This window comes from Eurypyga helias, unplaced genomic scaffold (genome assembly GCF_000690775.1).
Source record: "Eurypyga helias isolate BGI_N326 unplaced genomic scaffold, ASM69077v1 scaffold1225, whole genome shotgun sequence".
NCBI classification, from domain to species: Eukaryota; Metazoa; Chordata; class Aves; order Eurypygiformes; family Eurypygidae; genus Eurypyga; species Eurypyga helias.
In genome coordinates, this window is record NW_010249244.1 from 14,022 (window position 1) to 38,660 (window position 24,639).

At 42.2% G+C, this 24,639-nt stretch overlaps 1 protein-coding gene across 1 annotated transcript in view; it reads right to left on the reverse strand.

Moving 5' to 3' along the window:
- LOC104509356 (signal peptide peptidase-like 3) overlaps positions 1-23,180 on the reverse strand; it is a gene marked incomplete at its 3' end in the record, with an annotated part of 34,744 nt that extends 11,564 nt beyond the window's left edge. The window contains exons 1-4 of the mRNA XM_010151278.1: positions 23,065-23,180; positions 14,556-14,612; positions 12,780-12,968; positions 861-938 (exon numbers count right to left, since the gene is read on the reverse strand). Of these exons, the coding sequence (XP_010149580.1) occupies positions 861-938; positions 12,780-12,968; positions 14,556-14,612; positions 23,065-23,180 (440 nt within the window). The remainder of the gene's footprint in view (positions 1-860; positions 939-12,779; positions 12,969-14,555; positions 14,613-23,064) is intronic.
- Between the last annotated feature and the right edge of the window lie 1,459 nt (positions 23,181-24,639).

The following is a 24,639-nucleotide window of genomic DNA, read 5'->3' on the forward strand; positions in this document are numbered from 1 at the left end:
TGACTTAACATCATATGTATGACCAGAGCTACCACCTATTTCGGGAAGGCTCATCACAGACTTCACAGTGAATGTGTGTCCCTTCAGCACGGGCTTGTTAAAAGAAGCAATGTTCTTCAAGAAACGGCAAGAAAATCATGCTGTACTTAAGTTTGAAAAAAACATAATACTTTCGTGCTGTGGTTAATTTTTTTTATATGGCAGTATGAATCTCATGGCTTAGGCGCCACTATGTGAAAACAAACGGTGTAATACGAGATGTAAGTCTAAAGGGGCAACACTCTAAACTATTCTCGAGTCTCCTGAAGTGGGGCAAATTTGGTTTTTGAAGATTTATACTAATCCTGCAGCAGTTTTCAGACACTTTGCTGGAATTCACCTCCAGTGTTTTCAAACTACTGGAACTCAAACTGCGTTTCCCACTTCTCTACTAAGCTGTTACTCGCACCCAGTAAACAGCACCGGGACTCAGGAATGTGTTTTACAGGACACGCTGGCAATCACAACAAGGACATGCTGAATTGACCAATACTGAAACATAATATATAAAATTCTACTGCCAATAACTTTCCTATCTGTCTCGACAATCCTTTTATACCCTCCAAAACACAATTTCAAAGGCTGTCTTCACGGACTAACTTCGAAGTTATCCTCTATGTGCTTGTAACATGACATACAATTATGTCGTTCAGAAACCCCAAGTTGCTACTTTTTCTTCCCTTCCAAATCCAAGCAGCAGTGCATTGCCATCAGCCATCACTCTGACAAAGGTACAGTGAAACAAAAGGCATAAACTGCATTCAGTCACTTGCCGTATTTTAATTTGAAAAATTCTGCAGAACCTTAAAGAAAAATCTTACCTGAAACTGCCGTAGACTATGAGAAGAATAGAAATCAGGAAGGTCGACACTTGACTGGAATCCACAAGGGAATATGCCCTGGAATTGGGAAAAAGAAGGCAGGTGTGTCATCACGGGTGTCCATTGCTCCAGTGCCATTTGCTAATTCTTATTATAATACAAGTAGAGAATTAGATGGCGAATCTTTATGGCAGCTCTCTCCAAAGTTCTTGTGTCATCTAGGAATATCAAACCTGCACATTAACTTCCTACATCCAAGACTGCAGCATCCAAAAGTCCGTACAACCATCGAAGGTCAGTTCAAAAGCCTCGTGGCAACTTGTTCTGAACATGGCGTGAAGATTATGTTTCCTCAAACACATCAAAATTGCTTCAATGGCAACTAACACAACCTGGCACGTACGTAACGCTAACTCTTTTTCTGCAAGACTTCTCATGCCTCAGCTGCCAATAGGTAAGTTGCAATAGGGCAGTCGAGGTTCACTCAGTCCAGGAAAACAAGAGACAAATGCCCAAACCTCACAACAAGCTGCAGGATGCGTTTATTAAGCCACACAGTGTGATTTCCCTATACACCTCGCACACCACTGGATACAGGAGTCCCGACAGAAGTTTCAGCAGGGGGCTTAGAGCTCAGCTTTATGTGGATCAATTTCCTGATACAACAGACCTTTGTGTTTATAGCACAGAAATAGATATATTCACCATTTTTCCCCTACCCTTCACAGACCAAACCCTACTCTGTAGCTTACGCCGATGCAACTTCACCTGGGTAATGGGAGAGGCAGCTCCGTGAGCTCCCAGCGGACAGCCTGCTGGGGAGAGTGTGGCTGACATACTACAGGTCAGAAAAACCTTCAAGAAGGACCCTGAGGAAGATGACAGCTCGCAGGTCAGGAGAGATGATCACTCCCTCTATGCAGCACTTGTGTACCTCGACTCCTGCCTACAGTTCTGGGGGGCCCAAAAGGAGGAAAACACGCTGATGGTTTAGTTGTTGCTAAGCAATGTTTACAATAAGCCAAGACTTGTTGAGTTTCCCATACTGCCCCTGTTCTCTCCGCTCGTTGTAGAGAACATGGGGGTACAACATGTGATGAGAGGGCCTGGGAGTCGCACCACAGCTCCCAACAGTTTTTCATCAACTTGTACTGAAGTAATGGAAAAGGAAAAAAATAATGGCCAGTGTTCATTGCATTAGTCTTATCCTACAAAAAAGATAACTACACATTTCTAAACACCAACCGAAAAGCCTAATTTCAGCAAGATTATGGATATGGAACAAAGATAATTGAATTACACGATAGCTCCAAATTAAATATCACTAAGCAAATAAAAACTGAAGATACAATACAGTTAAAGAATCATTCATCCCATTCCCAATTTAAAAGTAATTTAGAGAAAATTACCAAACCACTAGACACACTCTTAATATTTTTTTTTTAATATATAAACACAAATGTGCACCTTCTACTATAGCAATTCAATATTAAACCTCATTGGAAAGCAGAATGCCTCTTTTAGATGAAATTATATACTTGTGGAATAAGCTTTTAACAAACGAGAAACTACTTTTGTTAATTATCATAAATAACTCCAATATCACCCCACACTAAAAGTGGAAAGCAGATGTCTTATTTGCTCATGAAGTTGGCCAACACATAAAGATGATCTTAAGCTTGACATATATCGATATTTTTAAATGTCAGTCATGTCTGACCTTTAGTTTCCAGGCTGTGGACAAGAGGTCTTAGAAGCATCAACATACTGAATTGCAAATACGTGCAATACACAACCAAGAACTTCCAATTTGTATATATGTATCTGCTATTCAGGTTATATACAATATAGGTCATAGCATATTGGTTTTGGCCAATCATTACAGATAAGCAGACACAGAGCAGAAATGAGGATGAGCACACTGGTTATGTCCTGTTACTAGCTTCAATTTCAGGGAGAAGCATCCCCTCACCCAACCCTGAGTGAAGGGAAACTTAGCATCCTGTTTGGTTTTGAAGATAAATAGTGGAATTAATCTATTAAAAGGATCTACAGGAACTCCGTATTTCTAAGAAAAGCAAAATGATTGAATGGAATTTCAACTGGGATTAAACACGCCCAGGGTTATGCACTACACTTTATTAACTGATGTTCATAAAATTACATCTTCATAAATTGGCAAACACTTTTGAGATGAACAGTGTTTTTGCTATAATTCATCATTCAGTGGCGACTTTGGAAGCCATGATAATTAAAATGCTTTTTACTAAATATTAGTCAAAGCAAGGCTGTAAATGTTAGGATTCATAAAATAAATAAGGATGATACACGGATCACGGATCAGCCCTGTGCATAATCCATTAAGTTTTGTATTAAAAACTGAAGGTCACCTGGTACAACGAAAGACGCTGAACACGTGCAAACGCATTATGAACAATGATCTACCGTACCATGACCCTACTGATAGGCTGCAGTGATGATTAGGACAACTTCCTGCTAATTCAATGCAAGGGAGAACCGAGAACCGCAGTCCTTCATCCCGCCCAAGGAAAGCGCCATAGGGGAATTGCAAACTCACTGCTGACCAGTGACATTTCCCGACTCCTCCGCACAGAGATCTGTTAGCAGGGTGTCCTAAAACCTCGGCGTTGGTACCACGAGTGTGGTCTGGGAAAACTCCTGTTCACTGATACCCCAGCAAACAGGGCCAGGGAGATACATTCACACTTCCCTTCCTCCTGAGGCAACGGCCAAAGCGATGCAGAACGACAAGGCTACGAGCAACCGCGCGGCGGGAGTCGAGTGAGCGGCGCAGGCGTGTCCAGATTCCACCCGAACCTTCCAACACAAGTAGCCCACAAGCAAACTTCAAGAATAACTTTCCAATACTGAAGTGAATCTCACTGTAATCAAACGCTGCCTCTTTAACATCTAATTTCCCTGCATTACATAGGGTATTGCACAAAAACTGAAAGCAGAACTGACTCCTGAAATCCTAACCGCTGGACAGTTCATGAAGAAACTAAAATCCCTGGATCCCAAATAAACACTTTCTAATGCATGAATCTAGACTGGAGATAATAAGCAAATGACAGCATCACATGAAAGAATCAAGAAGTAAAATTAATTCAAAGTTTTGAGCATTATTCAAAACGCCAGACAGTGATCTACAAACCCATCTGTATTTTTAGCTGAAATTTAAATGACTGTCTACAAGTCCAACAGAGCCCATATGCACATAACTGGGTTCTCCTCTAAGCACACTTCAAGTACGTGAGTTCGCACACTCCCCCAGTCAAACATGGCATCGGTGCTGTGTGCTCCTCCATGGGATCAGCCAAAACAAAAACCCACACGCATTTCAGGAGCTGGAGCAGACTTCGTGCAGTCACATTTAACCAGCTGTCCTTCCACTGCACAGAGAGAAACTAAACCACCTTCCCTCCACACGGTTCTTTTGTAAAAGTAGGTATTTCACCTCAGAACGTATAGTGGAAACTTATGTGCAGAAAACGCCTGTAACAAACCTGTGCGTAGCTCTCCTTTGACTTAAATACCAATTCTGGAAGCAATTCCTAGTACCTATTACATGACAATCCATGGAAAACAGATCATTACTCTTTATTCTCGTTCTGAACATCAATACTGGATATGGCCCTGCTAAACCCTGCTGTCTTCTGGAGGACTGACTTGAGTGCAGTTCACCTGCACGCCACGTGACAAGAACAACTACCGACCCGCTTCTGAACTCTAGTATATATATGCAGAGCATACGTACTCGAGTATACATGCTCAAAATACAAAGACACCATTGGTTTTCCTAGAGATGTACGTTTTTTAGGATTCTTACACTACCACACCTGAAATTCAACACCCATGTAATGAAGTTGGTTTAGAAGTTATTTAACCAGACTATCAGACAGATTCTTGCTAACTCAGTCAAGTAACAAATAACTAATTATAGTTATTACACTGTATTAGGCCCAAGCTCCTTTCCTCAGCCAGCTACTGAGGGGTAACTTCCCAAACACCTTCCCTACCACTCGAAATCTCACTCTGAACCTGCATCTTTACACAGCTGAGAAGCAAATTCTCTGCCATCAGGCCTCTGTGTCTGGCAGCATCATGGGCAAGTGCTTACGACACAGAGCCTGCTGCGGCATGCCAAGGCAGAGACACAGCAAGCACTGTTCTATAACATACCCTGTGTGTCAGCCCGGCAGCTATACAGTGAAAGTATTGTCCAGACAACAATCCAAGCAGCGAGCTCTCCAGCCTGGCACAGACTGCTCCATAGACCTTTACCTACAGAACAATTCCAGGGATGCCCAGCCACTGCGCCACGCCACCACGTCCACCCGTCCCAAACAGTAACCGTGCAGATCGGCCACACCAGCCACAGCTGGTGTTCCCAGCAGCACTCTCCCTTCTTCTGGGAACAAATGAATAACTTCTGTATTCCCAAGGGAACAGAGACCCACTTCATTCCCAGCGAGAGAAGACGGTAACCAGCTCATCAAAGCTGCAACAACAGCTCTAGCGTTACGTTAGAGACACTTGCAAGCTCTCTTTTCCCTGTATTAGTAGCTGCAGGTCAAGCTCTTTTCCCTTGTTGCCACAGGTCCGAGCTCATCTTTGTGAATCTTCACCTCACAGGGTCTCTGCCTGCTTAGGAACTTCTTACAAAACCCCCTCTTCTAGCCCTACTATTCTACTTACTTATTTCTTAATTCCTCTGGGTTTGTTATTTCTTTTCCACTTCCAACTCAAGAAAAACCCCCAGTCAACGTAAGCACCGTTTTTCATGGTTAGGTCTTCCTGATCCCCACAAGATAAGCAGCTTCCTGATAAGTCTCCACAGCCCTTCCCAATCAGCAGGAGTCCCCTACGCAAAGCCTGGTTCTTCTTTTTGCCCTCTGTGTTGAGCAATAACTATTTGCAACTCACTTTGTTCAGTGAAGACCCAGGGAAAGGCAGAACTAGGAATCAAACGTGTCTCCTGATGAGAGCGTGGAGCATTACCCTCTACAGAACCCACTTGTTAGGGGCCAGTCTGATGTGACCACGAGCCAATGCTGCTGTTACAAAAGCACCTTCTCACCTTTCATCAGTCCCCTATTCTCTTCCTTCATCCCATGCCAGCACAACCATTGGCAAAACCACATGGAAAACTGGATGAGGGGACTTGTCTGCTTGAGGAATAGTGGCAAATGAATGGGAAGGCTTGTTGAATGGTTCAGATTCCTGGTCTGGCATGTTTCTGGACATAAAGATCAAAGAGGAAAGATTTTTCAGTGGCAGCATTGGCTTAAGTACCCCAAAACTACCACCTCAGAGATCAGGGAAGTTTTATGTAATTGAAATACAACCCTCTTTCTGTTTGCACAAGATGCTTACTAAACGTATGATCAAAGAAATTCAGCCCTGCAACGTTTCAGTAGCAAATATTACTCCCCTGACTTACAGGTACAAGAGAAATTATTGTCAAAATTCTGCCAAGGGGGGAACGAGAAGCCTGCGCAGTGAAGTTTCTGGAGCAATGAACACTGAAGGCCTTGGACACGAAGCACGCTCACACAAAAGCTGTTATAACTGCAGCAAGATGAACGTTCCCTCCTTTTACTGCACATATGTAAGAATGCAAACAATAGGGCAACAAATTAATCACATCAACTTGAAAAGTGCAGTAGATAAACTAACTTCACTGAAGTTCACATGAAGATTGCATTTCACCAGGTATTTTCCTTTACCAGGGCTCCTAATATCCCAGCGCTTTCAAGATTAGGGAAAGTGAAACTGCAAAAGGAAGGTAAGCATACAGGATAGGCTGGAGTAACGGTGGATTAAAATAGAAGAGACAGGTCTCTTACTTTGTTTAATGCGACCAAATCTAATGCTTGCAGACGTCTATCACAGAAGTTCACACTGACCAGGATATAAGAATCACAGAATACCAGGTTGGAAGGGACCTCAAGGATAATCAGATCATCTAATTCACGGAGTTATATCTTGATCTTACTTTGGGGAAAGACGGTCAGTCATGACAGATGTTTACCTCACCTGTTGTTTAAAACACCCTTCAGCGAAATGAGAAGGCTTTTCTTGACATCTACTGCAAGTCTTCCTGACAACAATTCTAGTCCATACTTTTTCTCCTATACAAAAAGTCCTTAAAAACTCATGGGGAGCTTCTCATAGCAGACACAACTGGGGTAAACTGGATCCACATGTGAATTAAGCTGCATATTTCTGTTTCTGACAGATGTGGCTGCTTGAGAAGTGACCACACAAAACTTCAAATGCTCTCCAGACCACATTAAAAGCAGGATTATTTATTCAGTCAATATGGTACTCTTATCTACACTTAAAAGATCAGTTTTATTATCAAATGACTCCTCACAGGCAAGTGACAATAATCCATGCCCACCACAACATGTATCCCACTTTCCCAATTTCCATTCTCTTTGAAAGAAATTCCTCCTGTGTAGGCACCAGCACCCAAAGGTGACAATGAAGCACCTCCTTCCCGTTCATTTTCAGAACCCGCTGGATGCACACATTCAGTCTGAGGGTCCCATCTCCACAGTCAATTCTTTCAGAGGGAACAGAAGAATAGAAGGAAAAAACCCCAAACCCCAACAACCAACTTTTGCTGGATATCTGGTGTTAAATGACAAAATCAAGGACGGAGAAAATTCCCACCTCCCCCACTTCCAAACGTTTTACGTATTTCAAAAGGTACTTAATGTGTTCATTACATCAGTGATTGCTACAGCAATAGAAAAATAGAAAGTCAAGAAATACTAGATGGTAAATTCAAGACAAATTGAAGAACATTTTGCAACTCGCTCCCTCCTGCCCCAGCCCTGGTTTTTGGAGCTACCAGTTGCCGGCTGAATCACCGTTCCCCTTCACACTGCTGCCATCACCCTATGCGTCTGTTTTCTCTTGCTCTTGTAAGAGTATGCCACTCACAAGGCAAATGTTTTCTTGAATCTACTTGTCTCTGATACTTTACAAACATTCTACCAACTACTTTATTCCTTAAAAGAAGTATGAGAGAAGACAGCAATCAGGATATTTAAGAGCAACTAATTGTTGATGCCCCAGTGCGAGGCATCTGTCAGCTATCACTGCAGCATCATTTATTAAGATGTGCAAATCAAGCTCAAGGACTCCAGAGCACAGCCCTAGGGCACATGAAAGAAGAGCACCACCATGTGCATGAAGATCAATTACAGTTAATTGTGCAAATATTAATTTTGGTTGGGGGCCGGATTCACTCTGTTGGTAAAACCAATGCTACTTTTTTCCTTTACTGGATTCCAGGTCAAGGGTATAAAAAAGCCTCTTTCAACTGCGTTACATGTGCAAGATATATACATATTTAAGAGCCTCCATTAGGCTTGCTGCCAAACCAAAGTTAAATCTGAGTGTAACAGTTAAAGGTATAATTTTAAGTGTGAAGTCATGGCACCCACAGCTGTAAACATCTCTCAACACTATACCATTCTTCAGTGTGATTCATTGGAAAAACAAGCAAATTGCTATGGCTTCACTTACGTTAAAGGTACAGCTGGTTTTCTACAGTAAGTTTACAATTTCACCTCATTGTCACGTGCAGATAAGGTCTGCTAAGTCTGAGTAATTTATGGAGACATGGATCATATCAGAAAAAAACTTAAAGCAAGTCTGAAGTGGAAAAAGAGAGTAATTCGAGATGTCCCACTAAAATTTCCTACACAGACTTGGTTAGGGCTCAGACAGGCATTTCAAAGTTGTAACTGGAGAATAATTCCACTGTTTATCAGACACAGGGCTCATAACATTTTCACACTATTAGATACCAAATGTGTGTATTTTATATATATATATATTTTACACGTCCATCTAAAAACCCAATTCCCTCTTCTACACTTTCCAGCTGCTTTCCTAAAACTCTCCCCCAAAACCAAACACAAAGGTCCCAACTAAACTGCTAAGGGAAAACACTCCTCTGAGCTCACTTTAAGCAGAAACTGAAGTACGCAGCCAGTGAGGCATCAGGAGAGACAGTCTGGTTAAAACATCATCTGAGCTACCCTTTCAGTTCACCCCACTGTTTGCCAACAGAACAGAGAATTACATGTTTCACAGGGTTTAAGAATTACAGTAACTGGAAGATTTCCAGAGTTCACATTCAGCTTGGAGCACTCCCCGCAGGAAAGGGAGCACAACCTCCAGTCCCTGCACGGAAGCGTAAGAATACCTCACTCATGCAAAGGAGCATTATTTCCAACCAACACAGAAGAGCATCCCCATAAAGCATCCTCATCTCCAGACCTCCCCACCACACTAAACATGATACTTGGAAGCAAAATTTGCAATCAGTGGTTAATGAAGGAAAAATCGCATCTTCACATAAGTTGTACTGGACACGCATATTTGTTTGAGTATTAAGTAGCCATAACCAAAATAAATATCCAACCCCATGTTTAAGGTCTTTGACATTGCTGCAACAGAAAATACAGGCTTTTTTATTTCATACTTTCCATTTGTAGGCTGAATGAGAGCCTGGATACATAATTTTCACCTCTTACCTACACACGCTATTTTTCTTTTTTTGAGGTTCGCTGTTTTATTGAGGAGGGTTGGTTGGTTGATTTGGGTTTTGCTCTAAAACAGACAAAAAAAGACCTGGAACCTCCCCTTCTTTCTATCTCAAAGAAAGAAAAGATGTCATGAAAAACAGGGCATGCTTTTACTGCCAAATACATGTCACCACCGGCCAAGGAATCCTCTCCAGAAGCAGATTTTGAAACTGTATCACAAGTAAACATGACTGCACGCAGGTTTTGAAAATGTGAACAAAACACCCTTACTGAGTGATGGCTCAGTAATGGATCCCCACGGAAGACAAGTCAGTAGGTACCAGTTCAATGAGTTAAACTGAACAAGAACAGATGGAAAACCACATTTGTTATCAAAACACAGAGCCGGCTAGTAGTGAATGCTTTACTCGGTTTTGGATTTTAGTTGTGCCACGTTTATCTCAACTGAGCTGTTTCAGGTCAGCTAACCTGTCCCACAACACTGGTGTCCCACGACAGAGCAGCCCCAGCAAACTGCTGAGCCAAGGCATGGCCCTGGTTTTACTGGCTAAAACAATTATTACTTTCAGCCCTTCTTGACAGTTAAATCTAAAGGACTCCAGCTTAAAACCAACACTTGACGATGTTGGTTTGAAAATCAAAAGCTGAAGGCAAGAGAGGCTAACAGGTCAGCCCTGCACTCTAAATTTTACCCACCTTAAGCGAGCTCAGCCCTGACTTCGGCAACATTAATAAAGCTCTGCCAACAAAACCTCCTTTTTCAAACATTTCCCATTACAATTAGCTTGGGTTTTGCTAGTAAAACTCGGTTTATTCATGGGCAGAAAGAAGAGGTGGAAAAATTACCCCAGCAAACCAGCAAGCTGGCCTGGCAAAGCATCGTTTTTGTGAAGTGAGCTTTCATTCAGGCCAGCAGTTGCACAACTACCTGGTGCGACGCAAAGACGAAAGGAGCCAACATGTGGCCAGGGACAAGGCGGGAATAAAACCCTCTGACAAGCAGCTTACGCTTAGGTCTGATTAAGCACATCGTAATACACACACCTGTAATCCCAGCTTTAGTGGAGCTGATGTAAATTAAACAAAACTAACCTTCCCGTTCCCTCTAACTAACCTTTTATGCAGAAGTTAGCACCGGTTTAATTTAGTTTCAAAGACAGACCACGGGTACTGTAGTTGCTGCAATCTATAACGTTTTACAACATTTTGTGCTATTTCAGTCCTTCCAGGTTGGTTTTCACTCGTAAACTCCACGGCTGCAGCATGCAGTAGTATCTATCTCTTGAAAACTGTAATAAACGTATCTGTCCCCACATGCCCTCTGAGCACCCCGACACTTTTATAACCCCCAGCTCTCCAGATGTCTTTGCTACAGCTGCGTGGTCCTACCCGCAGTGTAGTGTCGTGAGACATGGACCGTCCACTAATGAGACTGTGAAGTTTTTAACTTCCCAGCATCATTAACGTGCATGGGTGCTTGGTGAGGGACAAGAAGTAGCCACACTGCACTGGAAAAGGCCATACTATCAGTATGTTAAAAAACATGTTTCGTGAAAATGAGAATAAGAGATAAGACTCATTTTCTGAAGTAAGTAAAGCAATTGTCTGTAACTGCCTGCATAGTTTTATCAATTCAGAGACAACTTCAGTGTACTGCAGAGGACAGATCCAAGTTTTGCTGTAGCACCACTTAAATTGTCAAACAAAAATATGAAAATAATGCTTTTGTGGAAGAATTAAGATCAGCAAATATCAGAACAAGTTGTAACTATATAACTATGAAATTATATGTGTGTGACGTGAGAAAGCAAGAAGGTTGCAGCTTAGCTGCAAGAACAAACTGACCACATAGGAAGATTTTCCTCATCGGGAACTATTTCCACCTTCCACAAATCATCAAGACAGGGACTGGAAGGCAGGAGCAGGTCAAACCAAGATCTGTTACGCACAATCCTTTCTCACCAGAGCCACAAGCATATTTCTTTATGCAAATTTTCAGATTCCAACAGACCAGTGAACTCTGCAAAGGTCAGTGCAATGTTCAGCCTATCCCAAAACTTTGCTGAAACAGCTCTTCTATGTAAATTACTACTTTCAACCGTATGAGTTATCCAAAAATAGCCCTTTTTACATCAGAAAAAAAGGCAAATCCAGGGAGCGGTTACTGTAATTTAAGTCTACAGAGTACCACTGTGCATGCTGTCTGCATTTTGTGCTAGACAGCCTCATGGTGATCCGAAGGGCACTGTGCTTTCAGGGAGGGCCCTGCGGAACGTCAGTGGTTGTCCCTGGGGCAGGAAAGTTTTCTGCAGTTTTGACAGCTGAGACCTTTTTACAGGTATCAATTTAGATCCAGTCATACACACAACCCAGAGTTCTCAATCACCTGGTAGTACAGTTCTGCGTAGTGGTAGGTTTCATTTTATGGCATTTATTCTAGTTACAGGAAGAAGATAAACACTTCCCCAAAGTCTTCACCTTCATCACCAATCTATGTTTTGATCTCTGTAAGCCTTTTTCTGCTTAACAGAAAAGCTTATGACTCTAGTCACCTAAACCAGGAGGATGCTCTACTGTCAGTTAACAACAAAATACTTTTACTGCCCGAAGAACGAGTACAAGTCTCTTCTGCACAAGGATCCCCCAAGTCAGTAAACACTGCGAGATGTCCACAACCTAACGGCTACTGCTGCCAGCCGCAGCACGCTCGCAACAGACTCGATGTGGGCTCAGCGCGGGGATGTTGCTCCAGAGGAGCAGGAAGACTGGTTCCGAGCAGGGTTAGAAGCCACCGCAGTGAAAATGCTGACAAGCCATTTACATCATGACTCAACACTGTTAACACAGCTACCACAGCACAAGTTACTACTTTCAGTCGACAGCATCTCAGAGGACCCTAAGCCGTAAATAAAAGCTTTCCAAGCTGATAAAACGTGGGAGTTTTCATTATTTGGAATTAAATATTTGTCCCAGTCTTCACTGCCGCTCCTTCTGCAGCAGGAAGACAGTGGCGAGCAATTAAGGGATTCATACTGACTTTGCAAACTACTGCTGAACAATTAATCTACAACCTTTGAAAATAATACGTGCTGTAAAAGCGTCTTAGACAAAAAACCCACCTGTTTTCAGTAAAAGGGAAAAAAACCCACCCCACCACCAAGCCCCCAAACCCCACCTCCTCTCCCACATATTCCCAAAGCACCAAAATAAGCTCATCTAATTGGTCATGCTGGACCAGCCTTACTCCTGAATACTTTAAAACTGCCATTCGGACCTTAAGTTTTCTAAATTCAGAAAAGTGGGGGGCAGGAAGGCTTCGGCTCCACACCTGTTCAGCTCAAGAACCACAAAAAGCCTCTGGGTCTGCAGCAGGCTGAAAGCTCTACAGCAGTAGCAGATCACTTTGGCAGGCGCACACACGCTGAAGTCAAACACCCAAGATGAATCAATCTCTTTTCCGAACATAAAAATGTGATCAAAAGGCATACTGATATAAGCAGAAGGCATCATCTTTATTCTGGGTAATAAAAGAAAAAAGAAAAAAAGCTAGTGGGGAAAAAACGAGCTTCAAGTGGGTCACAGAACTACCAGCAGTTGAACCCAGAAAATTTAAGGTATGTGTAATTTCTTCACTGAAACAAAAGCACTGATTGAAAATAACATCCCTTCTACCTTCCAGTATAAGTGAAAAGCAAGGAGTTTAAAAAATAAAAAAGCCCCCAAACCCAAACCTTACACATAGGTAGAATGAGAAGTTTCAAGTGAAATCTCACACCAGGTTTTCTGTAATATTGTAATGATAACATTTCATGGTTCCAGTACTTCATTTATAGAGGGATAATACACGGCTGTTCCCAAAATCAGCAGTATAATTCTAACAAAATCAAACAGCAACATGTTTTGCTCTGTAATAAGCAAATGCAAGGCACCTTCTTTGCAAAGAAGAAACTCCATTAAATGGAAACAAAAAGTTCAAGCATCATTAGGATCTACGTTACCAGTCCGTCAACCAGCAGCTTTTTGCTGCCGAATGGATGCCACCCCGAGAGGATGCACAAAGCTGTATTTGAACACACCATCCCCATGATCAGCTCAGTTACAACTGAGGCAGCGTAGGGGGGAAATTAAGCTTAAAACTGGGATTTTGCTCCTGTTCCGATTCAAGTCACTGACTCCCTGTTAAGTTAAAATCAGCACATCCACAAGCACACAACACAGTTTCTTGATCCAAAGGATGGCTATTTTACTCGGTACAGAAATAAAACAGATACAAGTGAATCGGAGAGCTACACGTATTTATTACAGGAAGAAAATTGCTGAGCATGATAGCTACAAAGAAACAGAGACGATCAATGTGGCGTGTTTCTAAGGTACCTGTGCCAAAGGCTCCGTGACTCCGGGTAGCGTGAAGCTAGGGAACAGAACTTCAGCTTAAATTGTTAGTATGGCACTAAAGGCATAGAAACAGACTCTAATGCAATTAACTTGTTAAAACTGAGTATGATTTAATGCAGAAGTCAATGAAGGTTTTACATTATGATTTTCCCATACTACTGATTTTGGATAGATGTTTCTGGAGTCACATCTGTCCTGAGGTGTTCTCTCCATTTCTCTTCTTTTTAATCCTATTCTGTAAGAGCAAACAACAAACACAGCACAGGAAGGACAGGACTATCAAGGGAAAAGGCAGGCACTGGTATTTAAGTGTGATTAGCTTTAGTGTGAGCAGAATTATCAGCCTGCCACTGGAACAAGTACAGAAAAGAGTTTCCAAGCTGATTAAAAGATAGGAACTGAGTTTATTTTGCCTAGAAAAATACACAGTAAGGGGAGAAGCAGGCACACAGGCAAAAGGAAACACCAAATGGGGGAATTATAAGATTAAAATGACCTAAAATCGTGTTACTAGCAATAGGCAAATTCACACTCTTCCCCAACACCAAACGGTAAACTGATCCAGTTGAACAATTTTTCCCCCCTCAAATCCAAGTTCATTTTCAGATTAACTTCTCCACAGTCACATGAACACTAGTGACAACACAAGAAATGGCAGTTCTTCCACCTTCACGCATTGTGCTTTTGGGGGAGGGGGGAAGAAACTAACCCAAACACCACAAACGGCCCTCTTCCAAAGGCATGATCCAGGATGTACTTTCCAGTCCTGAGAAACAAGAAAAAGAAGGAGAACATGTCCTACTGCTCTTTTGTACTCACTTATTCTAAACAGTCGAGGTTTAATGAAATTATAATGTTCAGACATATTATTAGAGGCATCTCACATGCCGAGCTTCCGAACGCTGCCAGGCTTACGGACACATGGAAGTACCCGAGTTAGTTATCATAAATATACAGCTGACACTCGGTAGCCAAAGGAGCCAAGATGATACCTTCTGTTCACATCTCCCTCGTAGTGTAACATTCATTTGCTTTCATTAAGTCAAGTTGCACTCGTTTAATGGGTGTTGTATGCCAGACAAACTGGAACACAGCAGGGCAGCTGTACACTTCTAAAAAAAATGGTTTTACTTAGGTATTCATTAAATGTTACAGCAGAGTCAGATTAAATCTTCAACAACAGAACTCTAACCCAGACAGAAGTCTAATCCAGCACTGCCAGGAGCAGCCACATCAGATTTTTCAAGTGTTATTAAAAATCATGACATTTCCAACCACATGGGTAGAAAGGAAAACTCGTAAATACAAGCCAGGTTACCTTCTATTTTTCCCATCTTTAACAGAACTGCTTTGAAAAGCACAAACTGACACTTCCGTGTGACTCCTGAAGCCCACTGGAAAAACAGTCCCTATTTTTTACGTTAACTTAAAATAATTTCCCTAAGGCTTAGGGATTTAATAGCTCAATACTTTCAGGAAAAACACAGAACCACTGAGCTTGATAGAGATGTCCGTGTACCAGCAGGCTCAGGATGACTTCATATATGCCTGGCACCTAGGAGCTACTATAAAACAAACCCTGGGTGGTTTTGAAGACACGCTGCTGATGCTATAGTAGACGACTCAGCTTTCCAGGAAATTTTACATGCTGGAAGCCTCAATGCTGATCCTTCAGCATCTATTTCGATTCACGTTTTCACGTGAGTGAGTGACCAGATTTCAGCATTTCACATAAACAATAGTCTTTTCAACGCAGCAACAGTCTCCTGCGATCATAATGCATACAAGTAAAAGCAAACAGCACTTGTGGGGAGGAGCGATCTCTTATCAGACCAGCTCACAGACAACTGGAGAGACAGAAGCTTTTCAATACATAAACATCAGCGGGTTTGAAATCCTCAAAAGGTACATAAACCACCTACATCTCAGTTTAAAAAATTGCCTCTCACCGTAAATATATTTACCATCGTATCAACAATATTAGAGAATTGGTATAGTAACAAACTGAAATTTGAAAATCTTGACTTTTCCTGCTTGAGACAAAAAAAAATATTGTTTCCCTGATAAGGAGAAAAGTACCCCTCAGCTCCCAATGCACTTAGTAAGCAATACTGCTGAAATTTGGAATTTTGAAACCCTAGCGTATTTGAATAAGCCTCTCGTTCCAGCCATTCAAGTTTCCAGCTAGGCAGCCAGGATACTTTTTTAAAGCAGTGTTCTGTATAATCAAGGGGTAAGACAGCTCATGTAGAACAGAAGTCTAGCTCTCTACAAAGTTCTCCAGTGAAACACATTCCATTCATTTAACTTTCAGGATTTTCCTGAGGCTTTTCCCCATACACATACGACGTACATGGGAATGCCTTGAAACCATTACATGCAACCTAAGTTTCCTACCCCAAATCCCGTATTGTGCCTGTGGCATTTCTGTATTTTCTGAATCCAGAAAACTGTTCAGCAGTTGTTCTCTATCTCAACCCAAAATCTGCTTTTTTTCAGCCGGAATGCAGCCATCCAGTCTTTGAAACATTACACATGTATTTCTTATGTTGCCCATGACCATTCCTTCCTTTCCAATTGGGTCCTCTGCTCGGTTTCATCCCTCTGCTGCATTCCCACGCCTCAAAGCCACCTACAAAAATACTACAGCGGTAAATCCTCCCAATATCCTGCCGTAATCCTCAGAGCAACAGACCAGTCTGAAAATACCAGAGTCCCCTGGGAAGCCAGCGATTACATGCTGTTGTACTGTGCTTGTATTTCTGCTGCTGCTTCTTGCTCAGGTACAAAATGCTTTCCTGGAAAAGGTTTTGTAATGAACATCCGGGTGTTTAGCCTTCCTAAATATAACCCAGTTCACCCTTGGAATGCTCTTTTAATCCCAGGGCACCCTACAGGCAAAAGCACTCACATCAGACCCAGAGGATGAAAAACCCGACCCCAGCAAAAGTTAACTTAGAAAAACGCAGCAGCCAGATGAAAAGCTGACCAAACATATTAGCATTGTTTGTTAAAGTGTTATACATAAGTCATTTCTAGATTTAGACATAATTCACGTTCAGTTCATCACTTTGTTTTGATTCCTGTAACTAAAAACCAGATGCTCTTTTGAGTCCATAATAATACTAAAATGCTATTGCACTTTCACAGCATTATTCAGATTTGAACGTACAAAGTAATGAACAAAGAAAAACCGGTAATTTAAAAATATCACTTAATAATCCTTAATATTTTATTTGAAGACTACTTTTGTGTACGTAAAGCACAGTGGGGATGTAGCTAACAAATTTTAGGCTGCTTTTAAAGCATTGTTTCATTGCTGCTTGGTGTTCAGGGGACTTTTAGGTTAAGATTTTATGCATAAGCAACTGCATCTTGTATTTTTGAAACACAAAAAGAGAAGGTTATCTTAATCAATGTGTAAGTGATTAACTTTCATCAGCCATGCATAAAGCTGCAAATCAAATACTACAATCAGAGACAGAAAAGCAAATTTAATACGCTTTCTTCACAGACGTCAGTTCCCAAGGTTTACAGAAACAAAGACACAGAACGCAGAAGGAGAAACGTGCTGCTGCCTCTGGACGTTCAAAACGTAATTTTAGTGTTTGAAGTTTATAAGTAGCACCTAGCTTGAACAAACTCATGCTCTGTGTGTTAAACTGTTAGGGGAAAAAAATAAAAATCAGGATCAGGTCTGCTCAAATTCATCCCAAAATAGGAAAAAATAACCCCACAACACTCAGGGAAGTGTAATTTCAGTCGACATTCACGCACTAATACCTACTATATAGTCCTTTAACTGTCACTTTTGCCTAGCTGCTAGTGTCTGAGAACATCAAACGCTTCTGGTTGAGAAACAGGCAGGAGCTTTGGAATTTGTCTCTAGTAAATATTATTCTTGCCCTGACTCCAACAGTGAAGATCCAAGTGACCGTTTGAGACTTACATCTGAGATCCCGGATTGCCCAGACCAGGTTTTTGTCAAGCCCAGCAGATGAAGGCAAGACGGATGCTGTCCCAGGGATGGACCAAAGCATGGCTAGAGGAGCTTCACCAAGTGCAGGCACAACCTCAGCTGAAAGCCCACGGCACTGCACGTGGGAAGAAGCACACACACGCAAGAGCCTTCCCTTTAGGCTTCTCGGGACACCAGCAGAGGCTGATGGCCAGGCGTGAACTGCTCTAACACTGCACAGGAAGCAAAGTGCAGGATTAATCAGTTTAAAATCAAAACAGGACAAAGTTTAAGATCCTTTTCCTGCATGTTTCACTTCCTATATTTTAATTTTAAGAGAGTTCTAAATCAAGCTATCCAACATGCAAGAAAAAGCAAATAATGATGTGAAAAGCACAAAGTTGGGCAACATCTTGATGTGAAAGTGACAAAAAAGTGACAGATGCGATTTCTGGATGAAAAACTGAAGAGAACTCTTCTTTATTCAGACTTAACACTGGTTTGTTCAAATGTTTTCCTCTCATCTCTCCAGAAATTACCCTAACAGTACAACCAACTCTTGGAAAGCACATTTTCAACCCCAAAGTGGTCCTAAAAATACTAAACACATACAGACCCACGCTCAAGGCACACGTCTTATGGCAAGGGCTCACATGTATTTGTGATGCTGCCGGAGACACTTACGAGATCGCATCTGTGCAAGTCAGAGCGAAGGTTTCAGCCAGCCATCAGGACTCGCTGACACCACAGGCACATGTCTTATGGCAAGGGCTCACACGTATTTGTGATGCTGCCGGAGACACGAGATCGCATCTGTGCAAGTCAGAGCGAAGGTTTCAGCCAGCCATCAGGACTCGCTGACACCTCAGCAGACAACGGGAACACTCACCTTTTTGCAACTGTCTCGCTCTCCCCAGATTTGCCGGCGACGTTCAGATGATGTTGCAGCAAATGGAGACAGAGGTTATTGGAGCCCACCTACCCAGGGCATCTGAAGCACTTCATTTACAAGACCACGCTCCCTACGGAGTCATGTCATAGACCAGTCATCCTCTAGTCTCTCCATTCAGTTCAGGTATTTATGCAGTCCAAAATTTGGAGTTTAAAATTAAGATCATGCGAATAATCACCCCATAATTTCTGAAGCAGAGAAGAATAAAAATTCAACAATCTACATAATTTTTTTTTAATACCTGGTATTTTCTTTCTCTGACGAATGCCTTAATGTGAAGGTAAGAAACACATGGATTGACACCAGTACGATTTTGAAAACTGGACACACAACACATCGACAATCCAAAATAGTTTTCACCCACTGCAGCTCATGCTGAAGCCAGCCTTCATTCTCTTCCAACAACTCTCACCTACTAGGTTCACCTAAGCGACTCCATGGCAAATCACAGGCACTACTAAATATTAGGAACTCTGTGGAAGGCAAATGCTGGATTTGATCAAGAATGTGATGACAAAGAGTTTGCTCTAGGCTTCTTTCATGTTTCATAAAGCCAATTTGCTTATCAATTCCTTTTAGGGCGAGAACAGCATAGATTCCAGAGATGTAATCATCTACATGAAATCTTGTTTCACAAAACAAAGTGTGAGCCACAACCTCCACTGCCCTGGGAATGACAGAGGATAAATATCTAACCACACAGGTCCTTGATAAAGGAAAAGAGGATTTTTTTAAAGACAACAGACTAGAAAAGCACTTTCTATTTTAACATTAGGCATCTTTTCTCCCACAGTAGGCGTGCCATGGGCACACTACCCAGCTACAGACACAGTGCAGTATGAACTACCACAGTGGAGACATCTTTCACTCTAATGTCACCAGCAAAGTTGATGATTTCAACCTTTTGGTACTAAACAAGAATTACTAATAACTTTTACTGAAGACAGGAAAGAGTATACAAATTACCCACCACAATTGTCTCGGACACAATGGAATGCAATTCCTATTACTTGTAACAGGAGGAAAAGAGGCAGAAGTAGCATATATGGCCTGTGACACAGTCACAACACAACAGAGAACTATCGTTGGCTTTGGAGTCTCCAGTATTAGATGGGGACAACAAAGACACTACCATCTGTTTTCTTCAGTGCTGATACTTCCCACATGTTTAACACATACCGTAACTAGGTCTCCTAATTTCTCTTTGAACTCTGACCAACACTAAAATAGCCTTCTGGATTTATTAGCTACTTCCCAGACTCTGGAATGGCTTCCCATCCACCTCACAATTACAAAGATGGTTCCTTTTGCAGTCCGAGACTCCTGTGAGAAACTGCTGAGCATGAAACTGCCAGCCATCCGTATTCAGGGAACTCATGGCCTTCCCAGTTTCAGGTCCGAAGTACTAAACAGAAGGGTCACTCTGGAGATGTTTCTCCCCGGTGGAACCGTCTGGGGCACAACATGTCACGTGAGCACATCCCTCCATACGCGCCAGACAAAACAAGGCTCTTTGAAATACGTGGCTTTTTCCTTTTACCTTCCGTAGACAGATAACCATGCATCAGAAGGTGATGTGTTTTCATTTGCGAACTGTGAGCTACCTTAGCAGTAACTGGTCTCTAAATTGATAAGACAGAGAAATTGTGAGTATAAATAAGTAGGCTTTATTCTTTCCCTGCCCATCTTTCTGTGCAACTGTAACAGTGTCTTAATTAGCGGCATGAATTATTTGCCATGGGAATAGGAAAATAATCAAAGCAGAGAATGATGATTTCCCTGAAAGTTCAAACAGAAGGCATTGCCTAGACATAGGCCACCCGAGACATTATTAGCAAAAGACAAACAAAAATATCAGCATCTCTACCATGTGAGGCCCAAGTGAAAAATTCTTTTGCAAAGCACACTACAGCTATATGAGTAGTACGATCCTCCTCATGGTGAGCTATGAGAAATGTAAGTGAACTGAGCCTGGAAATGCCCTAGCACACCGTAACGTTACCTAACAAAGTTCAGGCAATTGTCACAGGCAAGCTGTAGTGAAACAGCTCTAGCATTTCATTACAGAAATCAGACGCCATGGCAATAGGACATTTGACAGAAATTATTTGCTTGCAATAAGTTAAACAGTTATGGATTCCTAAAACAAATAAACAAACAAACATTCCAAGTGAATGCCCCGAAGTATATAAGCTCTTCTTAAAGTTTGTGTATACATGTTATTTCATTTAAAACAAACTTAAGTACAGTGCTTCCAATCATTCTTTGTCCGGAACAGTTTGCAACAGTCGAGTTACACTACAAGGCACAGCTCAAGTTTCTGGCATCTCACAACAGAGGATGTTCTAGAACACAGACATATTTCTCTTTATAATTAGCAAAGAAACCAAACAATCAGGAATGTTGGAATAAACAAATAAACCAGAAAGAGCATCACAGAACTGCCCAGAGCTAACTGTCCATACAGACAAGCTTCATGACTAGTTACAGGACATTTCTGTTCACAGAGTCCTGTAACAGTTAATACTCTATTTTTCTTGCTAGTAGTAATTATCTGCAACTCCTTGCCTTTTTTAAGAGACAAGCACTTTACACTAAGGAGTCCAATAAGCAACACATAAGAAATATTTTCAATGCCAGCATACACAGTGCAAAGGTGCAATTTAAACAAAATGCCAGACTAATGGCTACACCCCAAATCGAACAGAAGACCCAGATTCAGGAGCACCTACCAGCTCGTAATTCTCATTTTGACTACAGAGATGGAATATGTCTTAGTGTGAAAATGACACTTGGTAAGGAACACAACAGCTCGCTAATAAGCAAAGCAGGTAACTGATTACCTTACCATTAAAGGTAAGGTTTAATTACCATTAAATCTCTGCTCCAATCACAGACTCCAGTTCTCTCTCATGGTCATGGAACCAACAGGGTGGATCTTCAACCAAGAGGGTCACGTACAGGGTTTCTCAGCCACTCTCCAGTTTCTCTTTGAGAGTTTTTGTACCCCTCCGCTGGGGAAAGCATAGCTTTTGTAGCTGCTATGAGGCACAGCAAGACCCTACGAGGAGTTAGGAACCACACAGCTAATCACATGCCAGTGGAAATACAACATGGCCCTTGAACCTTGCCCAGCACACCTTCCATTCGTGGGATCCTTCCTCCTGGGGAGAGAAGGACCCAAGACAGGTTCGTCACTCCGCTCGCTGGAAATTCAACAGCAAGTTCTAGCACATTTATGCCATAACAGAGAGATCTGAAAGAATTACTTTTGTGATGAAAATAGCAAATGATATTACAAGAGTTGTGCAGGATTTTTATTGGCATTTGGCCTTACGTTCCCCATTCGCCTCAACATCGTGTATACCCAAGACACTTCTACTTACAAAACATCTACTGCTCAAAGCACCCTTTGTTTCTAAAATAAGAGCACCATGAATTTCTATTAGTTGGGCATTTTGCAGAGTCACTGTCCTCAGGTGTCCACAACCTTAAGAAAATCTACACACTGGCTTGATTTTACAGTGTTGAATAGCTTACTTGGAAAAATATGGTACATCCCTCCCCTGATAAGGCACCATACCTTTTCAGACTCATGAATTCATATAATTCCTTCAACTGTTTTTACACTATTACCTTTGTTCCTCTCCCTTGCACAAATTGCCAGCAAAAGAATTAATAGGCCAGAGAAATGGAGGATAAGTTGGATCTTTGCAGATGACTGGGGGCATTATTCAGTGTCCGGAGGGGTCAGGAGATTCTGTTATCTCACTCCAACAAACAGGTCTAAATTTTGAAAGACTATGGCACTGCAGCCTTTCCAAATTAGTCTTATAGATCCTATTAATAAATTGCCATGGAGTTCTGGAAGCTTGTTCATCCAAAGCTATCCATCTCCCATGCAGTACCAAAATTTAAGATATTCAACAGGTATTCCTAGTAGCACAGAAAAACTCCATTACAAAAAATCTAAAGCAGCTAAAACAGTAAATTCAAGGCTTCTATTAGTAACAAGGGATAACAAATTTTCACACTTTACCATAATGAAAGTAAACTGTATTAGTGTTTTCCAGAACTGAAGTAGTAAGTTATTTAAACAAGGTTCCAGACAATTGAGTCTTTAACATCAGAAAACACAGCCTGTCTTCCAGTAATGCAATTCAGCCTCGTCTCAGACACTGTCAGTCATCCAAGTCCAGAAATGGCACTCCTCCAAACAAGGTGGTTCAAGATACACACTCTATATGACTACTCGCTCAACCCCACCTCCCTCCTCTTGCTCCTCTTCCAGCCGCGTTACGCGAGTACCAGACATCCGCTGAAGATCCAGGGCCGAGCTCATCTGATGTGCAACCGAGCCAGGGCGCATCACCCCAGCCATATTTATCAACATTCAATCCCACGCAGAACACGACGGTTGTCATGGTGCCAGCAAGCGGTTAAAAAAGGGCAATGACAAAAGAAAACAGATTAATTATGCGTCAGAAGGAGCGGGCTCTCAGGACAGGCAGGGAAATTTCTGTACATCTGTTAGCCTGCAACGCTCTGCCGGAGCAAAGCCAGCGCGAAGGGCAGAGCCCACGCCAACACGGCTGCGCCGAGACTGTCCTTCAGCCCCTTCAGGCCAGCGCAGCTTACGGGTGGCCGTCGTGGTCAGACGCTTGCCAAGGTGCCTTAACTGTGTGAACTGAGGTGAGTGCTCAGTTTGCTGCCCCAAGAGCTAACGGGGCAGCCCCTGGCTGAGAGGCACAGGTAACCCAGCTCTGGAGACAGGACAAGCGGTCTTGCCTCCAAGGATGGAAGAGCTGACTTCACCTTGTAAATCTTATCGTAAAGCACCATACAGTGAGTAGGTAATCATTTTGGCAGCTTTGCTTGAGCAAGAAACAACACACTGAGCAAAAAATACCTGAATATTTAAGACAATAAATCTTAACAAATCTGTCATCTGACTTCTTAGGGGACACAAGGACAGTTAACGACCAAAACAAGAAAGTTCAGACTGGAGTAAGGGAAGTATCTCCACCTGAAGCAACACAGAGAACAACACACAGAAAAGCATAGCACGATTTCTAACACACACAGAAAGGAACACTACTGCTCAATGCTGTATTTGATCTCATCCAGGAGCCAAAACCAGACGGTGAGGTTGGCACTCTTCTGTGAGCTTTACTCCAGACACTTGAGCTTTACTCTAGACACTCTATACTGGAGAGCCCACCTTGAGTGACCGAACTCGCTCTCAAAAGTGTTACCTAAAAACACTCTATGCATGTACCTGCTTAACTTACTTGGCTTATGACCAGCTCCATCCTTTATCGTTGGGCTCTCACTCTAGCCCTGCTCCTCATCTTGCACGGGCATCCAGAAGGTGTACACAAAGCTTTACTCCAGGAGAGCAAACTGCCCCAGGCCACTACAAAGTCTGTGAAAGTTCTGGACTTTGTAGCCATCAGCACGCCTAGATCCATCAGTACAGATATTCTACTGCTAACCGTGTCATAACCATCTGCAGTATAGCACTCACTGGAGCCAAGGCCCAATAAAGGAGGTGTTTATCCACATTCATAAGGTCTCTTTCTGTAAGCGATAGAGCTGATCAGGCACAGCTCTTGCTAACAAGTGCTACAGAGGAGCTAACCATGTCCATATGCAGGCACTACTGGGAAGAATTAATTACATTAAATCCTAGAGCAGGTCCTAAGAACATACCCTAGCAGAGACTCCAGGATCGCTATCTTTTCCAGCAACTAAGTATGGTCATTTTGCAGTTTACATAGATTCAAAAATGTAGCTGGACAAACTGGTGGAAGAAGACTCATCTAAGACCTAATAGACAAAGACACTACGAGGTCCTCTCAGAGGTGGAGAATCATAGAATCA